Genomic DNA, 18,356 nt, shown 5'->3' with positions numbered 1-18,356 from the left:
AGGGGGAAGAGGGGGTAGCTGCCGGGGAGGGACCTGGGAGGGAGAACTGAGGTTCATGAAGCTTGGCTGCATGATAGGTGATGACGTACTCTCTTCTCTGGCTCCCAGCAAATCTCCAGCAAACTCCAAATTTCTTACTGCTGCACTGGGAGGTTGGACCTGGTTTTAGGGCTCTATCAACTACTGAGTGTAGGCTCAAGGCAGACACACAGGGAGAACAAAGCCTGCACCCCCAACCTAGCTTCGCCCAGGCCATGGGCCTAATGACGACTCACTGGATATTCTGGTGTTCCTCAGGCTGGAAGTGTTCTGCATCTGGACACAGTGGTGACAGGCCAAGGTTACCTAGTCTCCAGACCACTGGTCCCAGGTCTTGGGGGGTTATTATAACTACTAATAGGAAGTCTTTTACAATAAAAATCCTCTAGGTTGAAACTGGGGGTCTGAGCAATTTGAGAGGACAAGACAGGGCGGGGCATGGGGGTGGGAAAGGCTGGGTGTCAGGGGAGATGGTGGGAGGGTCTGTTGGCAGGAGCTCCATGACGGGCCCTGGCCGTCAGCAGTGGGGGAGTGCTAAGGAGGGAAGCAACATGGCAAGGGCTGTGCTGCAGGCAGACTCGAGCTGGCACGGGCCAGAGGGAATAGAGGCCGGAGAGTGGCACAGAGGCCAGGCTGTTGTTGAGGACGCAGATGATGGGGCCTAGACCAAGGCAGAGACTGTCATGGTGGGTGGGACAGACTCGGGGATTAATTATGGGGGTGAGGGAAAGGGTCATGGAAGGACAGGAAAAAGAGGGTGGTCACCCCCGGTTCTGGGCAGGGACAGAGCAGAGTACAGTCAGGGTGACCTGTGGCTCATTGGGGAGATGCTTGGTAGGCAGCCAGGTGCTGAGCTGGAGCCCAGAAGGAAGGTCTAAGTCAGCAGTGCAAGAGAACTCCAACCTCACTCTCATCTGTGTGTGGGGACCATTGCCCCTGCCTCCCCGGAGAGGGTGTGGTAGGCTGCCTGAGCCAGCGTCCAGGAGAGCCCTGGATAAGGTTAGCATCACCTAGGTGTTATTTAATAGGAAATGCAGATGGCTGGAGACTGGACAGACCTCTGACAGATGCTGACTTGGGCCAGGCCTTTCTGATGGTGACAGACGCTGAGATCTGTCGTCCGCTCGCTGCCCATGGGTCGTCAGGGAGATTCCCCAGGCAAGGCTCCCCTGTGGGGTGGGGCCCCCGCCTATCCTCCCTCCCTGGCTGGATGGCTGAGCCCGGGGCGCCTGACAGCCTGGGGAGGGGCCAGGAATCTTGGGGTTCCTGGAGGGGCTCTGGTTCTTTCGAGAACAGCTTGCCTGCCCCCTGGTGGACTTCTGAAGAGTCTCAAGGACTCTGGGAAACCTCTGGGAAAGGAACCTTGGAGATTTATTTAGTCACCACGCCCACCCCCACCCTCCACCCCCGGTCCATGTCCTGATGGGGAGGCTGGAGCCCCAAGCAGGAGCGGTTTCTACAAGCAAGTCCAGGGGCAGAGCCGGGACAAGAGACAGCATGGCTGGCCCTCTGGAAAGTACCGGGATTTTCATCCCACAGCCCCAGGTGAACTCAGCGGCAGTAGTGGTGAAGGCACCCGTTTCCTAGGGCTGCGAGGACCACTCCCTGAGACAGTGCACACACACTGTACGGGTGAGGCCCTTCCCTCCTGCTCTAGTCACTTCACCTCTCCTTGTAAGAGTGTAGACTTAGCTCTAAAGTCTTTGAGCAAATCTGGATTTTCACGCAGGTGCATTTCCTTAAAGCGAGATTCACTTCCACCACGGTGGCCTTCCCCACCTCCCCTGCCCTGTTATATTTCTTCTCCCATCGAAGTCACAGAAAGAGAGCTTCGACTCAGCCCTGCCCTCAGGAAGCCCCCAGTCTGCAGGGACAGGGCTCAGTGCCCAGGGGTCTGAGAGGGCAGAGGAGGTGCCCCTCCTGCAATACGCAGGGGTGGAAGGGAGGGTTTCAGGGAAGGCTTCCTGGAGGAAGTGACAAAGGAGCAGAGGCAAGGAGGGTGAGGAGGAGTTGGCCAGAAGGAGTGGGAAGCAGAGGGACTGGGGAAGAGCACTCAGTCTAGTGCAGGGGTTGGAGGTGAGAGCATCCATAGCAGCAGGATGGGTGGCGGGGAGGAGAGACAGGGCAGCCATGGGAGCCACGGACTGACACACTGCCCACACCTCCCTGGCATGCAGGATCCCAGCTAAGCATTAGACTAAGCAAGCCTAGATGCAGATACAGCAGAGGAGAAACTAGGCAGGACACTCAGGAGCTGGCATTGCAGGAGGGGAGATGGTTCATCGGAACCTCTGGGTTAACTAGTTCATTGGCTTATTCACTCATCAATTCAACCTCCCAGTGCACGCCTCTTCCTGGGCATTGGACGAAAGGAATGAACTAGATAAGGTTCCTACTGACACGTGCGGGTCAGGCAAGGCAACTACTAATTACATACAGAGGGAGGTTGGGAAAGGGTTTTAGGAGGAGGTGGCTTTTTATTTATTTATGTTTAAATTTTTATTTATTTATTTTTTTGGCTGCGTTGGGTCTTCATTGCTGCACACGGGCTTTCTCTAGTTGCAGCAAGTGGGGGCTACTCTTCGTTGCGGTGCGCAGGGTTCTCATTGTGGTGGCTTCTCTTGTGGTGGAGCACAGGCTTTAGGCACATGGGCTTCAGTAGTTGTGGCATGCAGGCTCAGTAGTTGTGGCACACGGGCTCAGTTGCTTTGTGGCATGTGGGATCTTCCCGGACCAGGGCTGGAACCCGTGTCCCCTGCATTGGCAGGCGGATTCTTAACCACTGAAAGGAGGTGGCTTTTTAGATGGACATTGAAGGATGTGTAGGAGTTCACCGAATGTTGAAAAAGTTGAAAAGGTCATGTAGGTAGAGAAAACAACAAGAATAAGTTGTGGCATCATGAAGGGTATGGGGAAGAGTAAGAAGTCTGACAAGGCCGGAGAGTTGGGAGTACAGGGAACAGATGAGGTGAAGACAGCATGAGCAGAGCCTTGAATGCCAGGCTAAAATGTTCATTGTTTCCAAGGAGACCATCCCAAATTGTGCCTACCTGAAGGACCCGAACCAAACAACTCCAGATCACCAGGGCCTGCGAGGACCTTCCAGGGCCCCATGGCCCCATCTGCCATATCGAGAACCCGAGCCCCCAGAGATGCCAGGAGTGTCCCATTGCTGGGAACCGACCTCCAGGGACAGGAGGATAGCCCCGGGTGGGTGGGGGAGGGGAGGGGACTTCATGGGGACCAGCTGGCACTGATTCATCATGAAACTCATGACTTGGGGCCCCGTCTCTGGGGTTCCACACGAGCATATGCACGGAAGCCCCACGCAAATGCTAGGCCGTTGCTCACGAGGGAGGGGCCAGCCCCGAGAGTCTCCTCAGCTTCATGAGGAAGGTTCTGTCCTCACCTCGTTCACAGAAAAACAAAACTTGTGTGTCCCTGAGGCCACCCCCTCTGGGGTGCTGCTATTTCTGTGGGCTTCTATAGCTCTGTGCAGCCACCTCGGATCAGGAGATAGACAGAGACCGGCATGGACAGGTCACTTCACCCCTCTGAGCCTCTGTTTTCTCTTCTAGAAAGTGGGCAAAGCCCTCCTGTCCCAGCGGGTGGCGGTGGTTGAGATAGTATCGTGGGAGCTCCAGGCACAGGGCCTGGCCCATAGCAGGCAGCAGGCAAATGTAAAATAAACGAGCCCCAAAGCCTCTGGGGGAAGAGGAAACCGGCCCAGCCCCAGGAGGGGACACAACACAAGAGCCAGACAGGCACTTGCTGTCCTCCTGGGTGACCTCACCCTCAACTGATGGGGGAAGGTTGGGGAGAGGTGAAGACCCCAGTGTATGGGGTCTGTTCATATGCAGTGTGTTGGCTTTGGCAATAGAGTTTCTCCCTGGAACCCCCAGCTTCTGCCCAGGGGGGTCTGAGCCGAGGCCTCTGAGAACAGAGCTGCCTCAGCCCTTCTCAGCATGGGCAGCTCAGTGCCAGGGGCTACTCTCCCCTCACTACCATTCTGGAGGGCTCAAGAGCAAGGAGCCAGGTCAGATCCAGGCACAGCCTGACATATACCCACACGTGCACAAGGTATGCACTGCGACACACACCACACACACAGACCCACATTATGGGCGCAGACACGAATATCAGAAGATCTGCCGTTGCTCCCAGACTTTGGTGCCCAGACAGACACACCTGGACACATAACATACACAGTTAAGGCAGCAGACATGCAGACACACCAGTGCACACACACACATCAATGCACATATACACAGAGGCACAGCACACGCACAGACATCCACAGACAAGCACACACGTGCAGATGGAGTCACGTGCAAGGGAACACGGCCACCTGTCTGCTCAGGGTCCTCTGAACGCTGACATCCACGCAACGTCCACGAAGCCACCCAGGTCTGTTTACACACGTGCACCCTCAGTCACGGCTGCTGCACACTCTCCTCGGGGACACATGCTTTCAAAGCGTTGCCTCCTTTGACCCGACAGCATCCCCATAAGGCAGGTGGGGCAGGGCGCTGGTCCCCATTGTGCAGTGAGGAGCTGAGGGCTTAGAGGGGCCCACAGACCAGTTCCTGGGAGGAAAGCAGAATGGAATCCTGCTTTGAAGTCTGGTCTTGTGTCTGCCTGCTCCTGGGCCTCCATTTACCACCTGTGTGCCCATGGATACGTACAGAGCCTCACGCCCAGGGGGACTTCATGGCCATTAGACCAAAAGATCCTTTTACAGATGAAGAGACTGAGGCCCAGAGAGAAAATCCACAGGCCCTATGTGGGCTACACAGAGTTCACTGGAGGAACCAGGGCCACGCTTCTGGCCTCCACGCCACAGGGGCACCACACGTGCAGACACCATCACGCACAGAACCGTGGGCACATCCCACAGATGCACCCTCCCTTCTTAGCCCTCCTGCAGGCCTGCTTGGGGCCAGTTGTGGTGTTTCCAGTCCTTTCCATTCATTTTCACAACGACCTGGGAGGTAAGGGTGACCGGTCCCATTTTGCATTTGAGGAAATTGAGGAATAAAAAGCTTAAGCCCAAAGTTGTGCATGTTGGGATGGCCGGGGCATCTTCCAAAGTAGAGTGCAACACTTTCCACCACACAGCAGCTCGTGGCTCCACACACATCGCCCACATCCTTCTCACATCTACACACACATATACACAAACACACACACACACACACACACACACACAGCACAGCCCCCAGCAGAACATTCTCCCCACGACACCCAGTTCAGTTTTAGTGCCAGCTCCCCCCTCCCAAGGGGTCTTTTGAAGAAGGACGAGTTTGTTTAGGGCTTAACCTGCCCCCTGGCCCCCGCCCTCTCCCCTCAGTCAAGGAAATGAATTCCACGTGTGCCTGGTCTGTCTGCTCTGAAATCAGCCTAGGGGGTTTGGAAAGTACACTTTGATGTTGGAAGCTAGTTTAATGAGTTGGATGTGGGGTTTGTTTTTTTTTTTCCCTGTAAGACAGAAGCCTCATTTTCCTAAGAACCCAGGAATTATGACTCCCCTCCCAACCCCTCCCCTTAGATTCTGGGAGCCCAAGACCCGGACTCCCTACACAGTGCTCACAGATGCCCAAGAGGTTAGGCCAGCTCAGGGAGGAGAGGCGGGGAAGGAGTTAGCTTGTGCTGAACGTTTGCCGTGCGCTGAAGCCCTCTGTCAGGAACAAGCCTCACGTGGGCCCGCTCCACACCCATCTTAGAGATGACAAAACAGAGGCTCTGAGAAGTGGTGTAACGTGAGCAGGTGGTCCAGTGGCTCCTGGAGCCCTCGACTGCCTGGCTCCAGCTCCTGGTCCCCGTCTTGCTTCTGCCCAGGGCAGCTGTGCCACTCAGGACAAATGACCTCCTCCCTTGGGGCCTGGGCACCTTGGCTGTACGATGGGGATGGTGTTCTCAATGGAAGGGATAGTGAGCTCTATAACAAGCTCTCAGAGTCAGAACCATTTGTCCAGAACAAAGCGCTCTGGGAAAGGAGAGAATATTTCTATTTTTATTGTCTCTGTGTCAGGAGGCAAGTTTACCTGTAGGATTCACACAGGAACGCATCAATTACTATCACTCTAGAGCACATATTAACAAGTGCCCTGTCGGCCGCCAGGGAGCTCCCAAGGGAGTTCTTTGTGGGAAGTGGAGCAGGGAGAGGGCTTGGGGGCGTCCAGACACAGGAGCCTCTGGGCTCGACATTGCTCCGTCCCTCTCCTCAGGGCCTGGCCGAGGCCCTACCCAAGCTCCAAGGCCCTTCACTACTCTGGTGGGCTTTGGCAAAGGCCACCTTGATTTCTTGGTTTATGAGGTCCTGCCAGGTGTCCCTAGGGGAAAAGGACAATCAAGAATAATAAACCTGGGCTTCCCTGGTGGCGCAGTGGTTGTGAGTCCGCCTGCCGATGCAGGGGACGTGGGTTTGTGCCCCGGTCCGGGAAGATCCCACATGCCGCGGGGCGGCTGGGCCTGCGAGCCATGGCCGCTGGGCCTGCGCGTCCGGAGCCTGTGCTCCGCAACGGGAGAGGCCACAACAGTGAGAGGCCCGCATACTGCAAAAAAAAATCAGGTTATAGCACACAGTTCAAGTAAAAATTTGGTAACTGCCTCATAAACCCAAGTCCAAGACAAGTTCCCATCCAGCTGGCCCTTCCTGCAGGGATTCTGTGTGTCTGCCTGCATATCTGTCTGTGTTTCTGTGGGTCTACCTGTGACCTCATCTCCACGCAAACGGAGGGGCATGTGGTAGTGTTTCCACGTTTGTATGTATCTGATGCCCATGCCAGGAGGAGTGTGTGTATGCGTTTGCAGGTGCACTTGGGCCCCTGTGTGCCCACCTGCTGGATCTGAGCCCGTGGGCCTAGGTGGGTGTGGGATTCTTCCCTGCTGCCTAGAGGCCTGGGAGGCTCCCAGGTCAGGTGGAGCTCACTGGGGCTAATCTCCGCTCTCTTCCCTCCCTGAGTCAAGAAGATGAAAATGTTGCTGGCACTTTCTAACGTTTCGGGCCTGGAGTGGAAACGTCATCAGCTGAGAGAGCTCAGGATGACGAATGCCTGCCAGACCTGCTGGTTCCCACTCCTAGGACGGGGTGGGTTGGAGCAGGGCTGGGAGCTCACCTCCCTGGGTGCCTGCCACTGGCAGACCCGCAGGCATATTGGCCAGCCAGACTCTCCTGGGGAAAGTTCCATAAATGCATCAGCAAGAAATATCAGGGAGAACCAAGTGCTACAGTGACACAGTGTTGGGAGATGGGATGGCGGCTGCAGCAGGGCTCCATCTAGAGTGTGTGATGAGAGTCGCCCCGTGAAGGAAGCAGCGACAGAGCTGAGGCCTGCAGGATAGGGAGGGACCAGGCCAGGGGACAGCGAGAGCCAAGGTCCTGAGGTGGGAAGCTCGGTGTGTCTTGAGGAGCAGCAGGGAGGCCCCGAGGAGGTGACTCACGGCAGAAGGTGCTGGAAAGCTGAGCCCGAGGGGCAGGCCCAGGCCGGACAGAGCGGGACCTCAGAGGCAGCACGAAAGGGTTCAGGTAGGAAGACCCCGAGGGTGTGAAACATGGAGCTTCCACGTGAAACGTGTTTGTGTTTTAGTGAAAGAGTGCTCTGGCTGCCGGGCAGAGATGGATGAGGGGAAATGGCGAGAGCCCCACGGTGACCGGGCTGGTGGGGGAGGATGATGGAGAAGTCGTCAGCTTCGGGCTGTGATGGAAGCAGAGCTCCAGGACTTGCTGAGGACTCCAGGACCGTCCAGCTTTCTGACTGAGGGTGGCGAGGCCACCCACAAGAAGAGAACTCTGGCCAGGCTGCCAAAGAACTATTGAGGGGGTCTAGGGCTGAGGCCCAGGAGGGGTGTCATCAGCGTCAGAATAGGAAGGGATGCCCTGGGGAGGGGCCCTGTGCAGCCCCAGCAAGGAAGAGTTGGGGAGAGGAGGAGAGCTGCCGGGGAGCCCTGGAGGGAGGAGTTGGAGATGGGGAAGCACAGCCAGGGCGCCGAGGAGGCCTTGGAGAACCTTTCTAGGAAGAGGGAGGCCGGGGAAATGTTACCATGCAATCAGGCTGGTAACTAAAACTGCCCACGGAGCTGGTGACATGGGTAGAGGGCACCGGTGACCTCATAGAGCCTTCTGGGTGAGTGGTGGTGGAAGTCAGGCTGCGAGGGCTGGCAGGAGAGGAAGATGAGGAAGTGCAGTCAGCGTCGGCAGACGGGCCTTCTGAGAAGGCTGGCTGCCCACGGAGGCAGAAGTGGGGTGGAGGCCCGACGGCTGTGAGGTCAGAGGACGGCAGCTGGAGTAGAGGACCCAGAGGGACTGAACAGGGTGAGAGGGCCGCAGATGCTCTCCTGGGGGTGAGTGTGCTGGGGCTGCTGTGGCCCACAGGAAGGCCAGGGAGGTCAGGGACCTGCCCCACATCACACAGCCAGTCCTGAGCCCGGTCCTCTCCCGGCAAACCGTCTGCAAAGTTGAAGGACCCAGGGCTGTCTGGGGGGCCTTTCTGTGAACACAAGCTGGTTTTGCACCCAGGAATCTGGAGTGTCCTTATTAAAAGGGTGCATCTGTGTGCGTGCTGCACCCTGAGGGTTTCTCCATATGCCCATCCATCCCCCTCCTCCTCCCTAGCTCGCTGGACCCCAGTGTGTGTCAGGGAGGGCACTCAGGGATGAAGATGAACGGCACTGCCTGCCCCCAGGCACTGCTCTGCCCGGGTTCCCTGGAGTCCTGAGGCCTGGGGGCAGCCTGATAGCTGGGGGGCAGGGATGCTCTGACGGCCCTCAGCTCCTGTCCATATCGATCCTTCCAGTTGGAGGACGCGCAGCCTAGGCTGCTTTAGTGCTGGTCTTTTCCCAGGAAGCCCATGTGTGCCCCACACATTTCTGGTCTTTGAGAGATGGCAGGGGGCTATCCTGGAATTGCTGCGAGGAGTCAGTTGGAAGTTCTAATGAAGAAAAGATCCTGGGCAGGAAGCTCTGATGTGGTCGTGCTGTGGGCCCCTGATGGGGCTCTGTCCATCCCCAGGCCAGCCACCCACTGGTGGAATGAGCCCGTGGGGCCCTGTGGGCCCCTGGGCTGCCTCATTTCTAGGAAACTAATTCTTAGCTATGGGCAGGACCTGCGCCCTGTGGCCCCCTGTGGACCGCCCGGTGCTCGAGTGGAAGAGAGTGAGGAACAGCACATTGCAGTAAAATGTTCTTACTTCCCCCGCTCCCCCATCTCACCTGGGTTGCCCTCAGCAAGGGACATGGGGTCGCAAAGGACAGAGGACAAAGGAAAGAGCGCAACTGCAGGGCAGGCACCAGCTCTGAGAATCTGCTTCTTTTGGCCCCTAAAACATGAGGGCCTTTGATCTGTAAATTCCTCGTCTAAGGAAATTGTCTGCAGTCAAATGCTCTACCACTGAGCTATACCCGCCGCGGAAATAGTCTGAATGGTGACAAACGCCCAGTGATATTTATCAGCGTATCACCTGTAACGGGCTCAGAATGGGAAGACTCTACATGCTGAGTGACAAGAGGGAGGGGAGGTTGAGCTAATCACGGCCGCCACATGTTGCAATCCTGATGCTGTAACTACAAGTGTGAGTAAATGATACCCAGGGCGCTCAGGACATTGAGTGGAGAGCACAGACCAGAATGAGAAGTTATGGAGGCAGCATGATCTCATCCATGACCTAGACATCAGAAACAGGCTGGCAGGAACCAGCTAACCAGTTTAGCTAACCACTGTTAGCTAAAGTGCTAACAGTGGCTGTCTCTCAGGAGTGGAAAGATGGAGATTATTTAATCATTAAAGAATTCTGTATTTTCCAAGTTATCCCCGCTAGGCAGGTAATACCTTTGTAATCAGAAAAATAACAAGTATCAAATTTCAAACAACAGAGGCCAAGCTTTGGGGGAAATTCCACTTACTCATCCGGGGTTTGATGTCCAGAGGTGTGGGGAGGGGTCTGGGGAAGCCCGCCTTCCCCACCAGCCAGTAGGTCTCCTTGAAGCCCCTCCCCTGGAAGAGAGAGGAAAAGAGTTGAACAAACCTTCTCAAGCAGAGAGCCAGGGCAGAGACACGATTCCCACAGCTGGGAGGAAAGCAGCCTAGAGCCTGGAGGCAGATTGTCTGGGTCCAAATCCTGGCTCTGTCACTTCTAGCTGTGTGACTTTGGTCAACATACTTCACCTCTCTGTGCCTCAGTTTCCTGAATACCTCATAGAGTTGTGAGGATTAAATGAATTAATATTTATCCGTTAGAGAAATAAATAAATAATGAATCATGAGTTCTATAACCAGCAGTCATGGAATGCTAAGATCCCAGGATTCTGTGATTTGTGATTTTCCCAAACTGTTGAAGGATACAGTGGTCTCCCCTGGGATGGGGGTGCAGCTACCTGGGGGGTCAGGATGGGCTGCCCTAGAAGTTTCACATGCCACCTGGACCAGGGATGGGTGTTGCCCCTTGGATCCCTCAGGTCAGCCCAAGAACCTGAGGTTGGCATACTGCCCTCCCGACTCCCACTCTGCATCCCCTTCTGTCATCAGAATCCTCTGTTCCTTAGGACATCTAGTGCCTACTCCCCGAAACAAGACACACCTGCCCGTACTCCACTCGCCCGTAACTTCAGCCTCCAAAGCAAAGGATTCCGCTTACACTGGCCCTCACAGGCTGTGCGACTTTGGACAAGTTACTGCTCCTCTCTGAGCTGTTGCTCTGACATTTCACCGCTTAATGAAGTGAGTCCCGTGGAGCCCCCCACGGGAGTCCCCCAATTTCTGGGGCCCAGTCGCAACCCTGGGCCTTTAAATGCCCCAGCTGCTCCAGTCACTCCAGTAGGCCTGGCTCTAGCTGAGGAATTGGGGAAATGAAAGGGGGTGGGGTAGGAAGAAAAGTCATTCATAGGGTGGTACCATTACCTTACTGAACGTTAACATTAAAAAAAAGAATGCAGACGTGACAGACCAATTTCTGCCTTTGAGGGCTGATGGGCAGGTACAACCCAACATCACACTGACAACATCAGAGGGCCAGCTGTGGGACTGGTGGGTGCACAGAGAAGGCATGACAGCTATTTCTGGGGGGGGAGGAAGAAGACGGATATTCCTGGGTCAGGGCAGGCTTCAGTGAGAGCTAAGGTCTGTGCTAGGGTTCTGAAGGATGAGTAGGAGCCCAACAGTGCTATGGAGAAGGCACAGGCTTTGGAGCCACCAGACCTAGGACTCAGCTGTGTGACTTTGGGTAAGTCTCTTTGGCTCTCTAATTTAATTTCCTCAAATGTAAAATGGGGACATGGATCCTCCTTTCATTATTTCTGTGGTAATAAATATGTTACTATCTGTGGTGCACCAGCGTGCTGCCCAGGCAGGTCATCAAGGGAAGTAATTTCTCTGCCCCGGCCCTTCTTATGAGGAGCCAAATGAGGGAGGGGATCCCCGGAAGGAATGTTTCCTTAGAATTTGGGGAGCGAGGAGGACAACAAAGGTGATCAGCTCCCAGGCCGGCATTTCCTTTAGCTATGTCAGTCAGATGAGAATCTCTCCTGCTGCCCACAGAAACTGGACCTCTGGAGACATTTCCCATCAATCCCAGGAAAGAAAGTCTCTCACCTTTAGCTCAGTCTGGCCTCTGGTATCAATTTTGTAGCCTTCATCCAGGCTGAGCAGTGTCTGGGCAGTGCTTATGCAGACATGAATTCTGTATGCTGAGAAGAAAGGTGGTAGTCAAGTTACCACCTGGTGACAGCATACCCGGTGTTCGGTAAAATCATTAAGAGCCTGTAACAGCCCCAGTTCCAGCCAGTCATACACACAACTCTGATTCATGCAATACCTTTTGCCTGGCCCTCTTGTCCCCCTAGTAGATTGCTGGGCACTAAAGTGGAGGTCTCAAGGGAAAGGAAACTACATGGATTGATTGTTAAGGAGAACTCAAGATGAAGTCAGAACTCTAGGAACATAATCTCTACTTGTAGGGAAGTCTTTGAAGGCTGAGCCAGTGCAGATAAGCAGTTATTTTTCTTTTAAGGGCAGGGCTCCCCTCTAGGGCCATACATCTGATTAAGCAGGATACGTACTGAGCGACATTAGGGAGCACACAATCTGTGCAGCCAGGAGCAAAGGCTCAGTTTTTTCAGCTGCTCTAGCCAGGCCATCAGAGAGGCTCCTGCTGCCGGCAAGGGTCTAAAATGGCATATTTTTTTTAATTGAAAGGGGTCTCCTCATTGGAAAGATGGGGAAACCAAGACCTAGAGGAAGAGCATTTCGCTCAAGGACACTAAGCACACTGGACCCAGTCAGGGTGAGGACCCAGGTTTCCTGCCTCTGGAGTCGTTGTTTTCCCTGCAAATTCTCTCATGAGATCATCACAAAAGCCCTGTGCAAAGTTAAAAGAGCCAGTGACATACATCATCTCCTTCTAGTTGTTTTACTGATAACTAGGGTACGCTGCCACCAGGCGGTGATTTGGTTACTAAGCACTGTTTCAAACAGCCAGGCTGCAGGGGTCATTGAGAGAGTCCTTCCCTGGGCTTCCCTAGGATAGAAATATGAGACACTCATGTATGCCTGTAAACTCCATCCGGGATGTGGTGTTAACTGTGTCCCCAGAGAGGCAGTACTGAGACATGGTGAGACCCACAACCCCCGCCATGCAGGGCTCTGAAACTCAGATGTGCCCAGTGAGCTCCGGCAGGTCCTGGACCGAAGAGAAGTCTCTACAACACTCTTGTCCCCCCAGTTCTCCCCAAACTGCTGTCCCCACCCCACATCTTGGGCTCCAGCTGGGGGGTGAGGATGAAGCTGTATGGAATCTCCAAGAACACCCAGAGAGGAGATGACTTCTATGCCAGGCTCTGGGCTGGGGGTAGGGGGGCACAGATAAATTGGAACCAGGCTCTGCTCTTAGGGTGCTCCCAGCCTGGTGGGGAGATATGTATAAACACTAATCAGTGTTGTGAAGAGGGAAGCACCAGGGCTGTGCCAGCCCAGAAAGAAGACTCTGACCCAGCCCAGAGGACTTCCTGGAGGAGGCAGTACCTAAACTGTGTCTTGAAGGATGAGAGAATGAGTCGGCAGGGAACAGCAGGTGCAAAGGCACAGAGGCACAGAGCCCACATGCCTGTGGGAAACTGCAAGTGGCTGGGTATAGACAGAATACAAAGTGGAAAGTGGTGGGAGATGTGGCTGGAGAGAATAGCAAGGGCCTTGGAGGCTATGAGGGGGGTGGGGAGCTTGGACTTTATCCCACAGGTGAAGTTATGGAGGGAGGAAGGGGTGAGGGCACGAGAAGGATATTCTATAGTAGAGACCCTGAGGTCTCTCCTAGTCCCCTCCCAGCAAACATTGAGTTGTCTGCATGACCACAGAAGGTCTCTGTTCTGCCTCTTCCATCAGACTGTCAGCTCCTCAGCATGGACTTAGATGACCTTGACAGATGCTGAGATAAAAAAATATATACGTGTGAATCTGAGCATCACAGATTCTTTGATTTATGACATCTTAGAACCTTAAAATAATAGAAGAAAAAAAGAATTGTAAAAATTTTCTATTATGGATTTTTAGAATCTCAGGATTCCAGAAGCACACCATTGGGGTTGCCCCAGCCAGCGTCCCAGGCAGGGTTGGGAGACTCCCGCAGCCCCAAGTCCATATCTGAGTGCAGTCCAGCCCTGATGCGAATGGGCACAGTGGGCACATGCCTTATCCAGAAGTCGCCCACAGGGCTGAGGATGTCCAAGGCCATGTTGGTGATCTCAGCTGCATGCTGGCTCCTGCTGCGCTGGGACAGCCCTGTTGCCACCATTTAGGCATCCCCGATGGTCTCCACCTAGAAGTCACAGCCTTCATGCTCCAGGACAAGAACCCCCCTTCTTCGACTGACCCACATCCCACACGAGGCCACCTCTCTGGAGCCCCTGACCCAGCCCTCAAGTCTCTGGCGAACAGTGCCATCTTTCCCAGGCTTCCCATCCCAGCCGCTCTGGCAATGATTAGACCTGCACATTTCAGATCACCTTTGTCTGAATTGCAGGTCTTACCTCTGACCCCAGACCATGAGCTCCTTGGCAGCAGCCCTGGGCGCCCCACCTGCAGAACACCGCAGCAGCAGATCAGGGCTTCATCTGGAGAGGAGTACATGTATGTTGGATATATAACCTATTTCCCAAACGCTTGGCCTTCCAAGATGTACTAAAAGGAATGTAGCGTTTGAAATCCAAGAGATGTGGATACAAACCCCGGCTCTGCCATTTACCTTGGTCAGGCCACTTCGCCTGTGCAAGCCTCAGTTCCTCTTATATGAAATGCATATTAAAGATAAAGAGGTAAGAGCCCAGTTTTGTCACAGATGCTCAATAAACAGAGACTTCTCTCGTTACCATCATCATCATCACCGTCACCATCATCACCATCATCATCTTCTCCTGGGCTAATGCTTTTGGAGACGATAGAATCCCAGAGTCTCAGAATTAGGAGGGACTTTAAAGGCCACCCACTTGCCTCCCCGTGGCTGTCGGTCCAGCTCACGTCTCCTTCCTGAGGTGGCTTCTTCTCCCTCGGGGCAACTCTGACTTACAAAAGTTGAGTTGAATGGTAACCTGCCTTTCACCTGCTGGTTCCAGCTCTACCCCCTGAACTCAAGCCACAGTTCTTTCCTATTCTGAAGCTCATTCTCTATTCTGAAGGCCCTGTTCCAGGTGCTGGGGACACATGTATACCGTGGCCTTCTCCCCTGCCACAGGCCAGGCCAGCCAAGGTTGAAGACGGCAATTCTACACCCCAAGTCTTCCCATCTGCAGGTTAAAGAGCCCTGCACTGCCACTCCTACAGCGGGCACATGCAGGCATCCCTCAGAGCTGCGGATCAGAGCTTTCCCTCTGGCCAGGCACAGCCACTCTCCCTCAGCACCTGGTAGACAGTAATAATGATGACGACGCTTCTCGTGCCCACAGGAGGTGCTATAATTCAATAAATTTCCTTCGCACGCCATTATCTGTGGACTGTGCCCTACTACCTATGTCCCCCAGCTCTTTCCCTCACCCAGAATACCCCTGCCCCGGTACCGGGAAGCGATCTGCTTCAATCATGCCACATTCCGCTCATATACTTAAATTTGCTCCCTACAGCAAAAGGCTTAAAATTTACTCCCCATGGAGCTCGCAGTCAGGGACTCCCATGATTTGCAGAATTTCCTGACTTATTCCTAACGCTTGCTCCTGGTTCCCCACGTTTCAGCCAAACGGGAAACCTCCTGCTTCCCGCAGAGACACTCAGCGCTTGCTCACCTCCAGGCCCTGATGGTCTAGTCCCTCTGCCTAAAATGGTCTCGCCCAGTCCCTATCTGTTGAGATCCAAGCCGTCCATCAGCCCAGTTTTCACTGCATCGAGTCCATTAAATCTCCCCGGTCACCAGCTGGGGAAAAGATGTTTCCTTCCTCAGTGCTGTGACCTCCATCTCCCTCCCTCCCCATCATCTGCACTTACTGTGGGCTGGCCTGAATGCGGCTGGGTCAGGGGAAGGGCTGCCCCCCCGCACTGTGTACATTTCCACAGAGGAGAGAGACCTCCCACCCCATGCCCCTGGGAGAAATATGAGCAAGCCCTGGCTTTCCCTCCACCCACACCCTTCTTCCCCACAGGAGGACGAATGCATTATCTGATTGGCAAGATTGGAAGAAGGACTAAGTAAGTGCTCCCTTATTACTCATATGACCAGACACTATTCCAAACCCTTTACAAGAATTAGGTCTTCACAAGAATTCTGTGAGGTAGGTACTATTACTCTTGCCATTTTGCAGACAGAAACTGGGCCAGAGAGGTTAAGTCACTCGCCAACGTCACACAGCACAGACTTGAACTGGTTCAGTCTAGCTCCAGAGCCCATATGCTCTGCTGCTTCCTGATGCACATGGCTTGGGCTCTTTCTCTCCCTCTGTTCTAACTCCACCACTGGCTTGCTGTGTGACCTTGGGCGAGTCACCCACCTCTCTGAGCCTGTATCCTCATCTGTACAGTAGGGATAATAATGCATCCCTCTGAGGGGCATTTCGAGGGTTAAATGAGATATCCTGTGACAATCTGTAGGCCAGGCCGGTCCTCTGTAGACATTTAAGTGGTACATCTATCCCCCCGCAATTCTGTGCTTTCAGGGGGAGGGCTCAGCGCCTGCACGTGCTGGTGTTCATCATCGTGTCGGTATGAACGACAGCACTTCCTCTCACACTGCTTAATCTACAGAACCACCCTAAGCCATAGGCACTTTCACCTCTGTTTTACAAATGGGAACTCGAGGCTCAGAGAGGTGAAGTGATGTGCCTAGGGTGGCTCAGCAGTATGGCCGGGGCCATGCCCACCCTCCAGGCGGAGTGGCTGAGGTGAACCCTCTCCTCCCCCGCAGCCCACTCGCACCCTGCTCCAGAGTTATGTCCATGAAAGTGCTCACTCAGCGCGTGCTGGGAGGGAACCACAGACCCCTGTGGAACCAGGAAATGATCGCCTGGCTGCCTCCCAGCCCAGGCCGGATTAAAGAGCAGTAACCAGATCCTGTTGGGATGGAGGGGAAACCAAGGCTGCTGCATGAGCGATGAGAGATGCGCTTGCACATGGGGAGGACCCGGCCTCCTGTTTCCCCACATCTGGATGGGTGTGCAGGCCTTGTTTTATTTCATTTCACTCTGCCAGAAAGATGCAGACCTCTTGGCCAGAGTTCAGAGCAGATCAGAAAGCGTGATTCAGAGCTGGGAGGGACACATGTGTGAGAAAAGATTAGCAGGGGAGGAAGAGACAAGGTCAGGGGTGACTCAGGGCACATCAAAGCTGCAGGGCTCAGCAAGACGAGATGAGGAATCTTTTCCTGGGGCCCACGGTAGCTCTGGAGGCAAGAGGGAAACTCAGCCAGCATGACAGAGAATGCCTCAGACCATGGGTTGGGGCAGGAATGGGGAATGGGAAGGAAGATGTGTACTAGGAATCCCAGTGGCTCAGGTTTCCGTGGGTCAGTGTGGGGCAGTGGACAGAGCTGGGCGGTGGTGGTGGACATGGCACTTTCCTGTCCTGGCTCTGTCACCTACCAGCTCTGTGACCTCAGGCAAGGTACTTCCCTCTCTGGGCCTCAGTGAGCTCCTCATTTAGTCAGCACATGTTTCCTGAGGACCTACCATGTACTGGACATTGCCAAGCACTGGGGACAGAGCGGTTTAGGTTGTAACCAACAGGTCCAAGGGTAGTTATGAGAGCATCACACAGGAGCTCCTAACCATGTCTGGGAGGGCAGGGAAGCTAACTTGAGACCAGGAGGGAGCAGAAGGGGAGAAAGAGCAGGGTTCCAGGAGGGAACAGCATGTGCAAAGGCCTCGTGGTTAGACAGAGCAAAGCTTGTGTGAGGAACACAGAGGACTGCAGGGGCAGAGTGTGGAGATGCAGTGGGGAGGGAGGGGGGGCCAGCTCCTGGAGGGCCTTAGGGGCCGCTACGAACCTGTGACTTTATCCTGAGGCTGTCCGTGTCCCGGGATGGTGAGCCCTGAGGAAGTGGGGTTACAGGACCAGAATGCCCAAGATCAAGTCTCAGCTTCACATTCTGCTGGGACTATGTAATTAGACAAGCTGCTTAGCCACCTGTTTCTCCATCTGTAAATTAGGGGTGCCATTATCTACCTCATACATTGTCATGACGATCAAATGGGTTAATACATAGAAGGCATCTAGACTGTGTACCAGTGTCTGGTATACAGTAAGCACTCAATAAGTACTGGAGATTGCTGTTGTCGGGACACTGTGTGTAATGCTACCAGCAGACTTCCTCGCACCTCAAAGAGTTAGTTCTCTCCTCGGAAACTTCCTGCCCATGCATCCTTTCCATCCTGGCTTCAACCCGGGGCCTGGCCCTCCCCAGTCCCGGCTTTCCTGGAGGGTGGTGGCAGGAAGGGGGCTGGCATGTCACAAACGAAGGCTAAGGCCAGGGGAGCCAGAGTATGGCTGTTTCCTGGAGCTTCCTCCCCACCTCATCCACTGTGTCTGAGGCTGACCTAGGACCCCCCAACAATTGGATCAGAATAGGGGCAGGGTGGGAAGGCCCCCAAAGCAGGCGTAGAGGGCAGAAAGCCATTCACTTTCACAGGCTCACAGTTTACACAGCACTTCTACCAGGGGGAGAGGATCTGCCCATCATCTGTGAACCCCTGGGACTGGAGTCATTATTCCTGTTTTATAGATAAGGAAACAGAGGTCCAGAGAGGGGAAGACAAAGTGACACACAAGCTGATGTTCAGGGTGGGACTCAAACCCAGAATCGAGAGGTGCACAGGGACTAGATTGTGGAGGATCTTAACAGCTCTGCCAAGGCCCC

The 18,356-nt window shown here is 54.4% G+C and overlaps 1 protein-coding gene across 1 annotated transcript in view; it reads right to left on the bottom strand.

Moving 5' to 3' along the window:
• Positions 1-18,356, bottom strand: part of LOC116758314 (guanylate cyclase 2D-like) — a 36,703-nt gene that overhangs the window by 9,259 nt on the left and 9,088 nt on the right. Inside the window, 4 exon segments of the mRNA XM_032641143.1 lie at positions 9,940-10,030; positions 11,624-11,718; positions 12,575-12,671; positions 13,665-13,843. Coding sequence (XP_032497034.1) covers positions 9,940-10,030; positions 11,624-11,718; positions 12,575-12,671; positions 13,665-13,843 — 462 coding nt within the window.

Source organism: Phocoena sinus, chromosome 8 (assembly GCF_008692025.1).
Source record: "Phocoena sinus isolate mPhoSin1 chromosome 8, mPhoSin1.pri, whole genome shotgun sequence".
Classification (NCBI taxonomy): domain Eukaryota; kingdom Metazoa; phylum Chordata; class Mammalia; order Artiodactyla; family Phocoenidae; genus Phocoena; species Phocoena sinus.
This window is presented reverse-complemented; position numbering and strand designations above follow the sequence as displayed.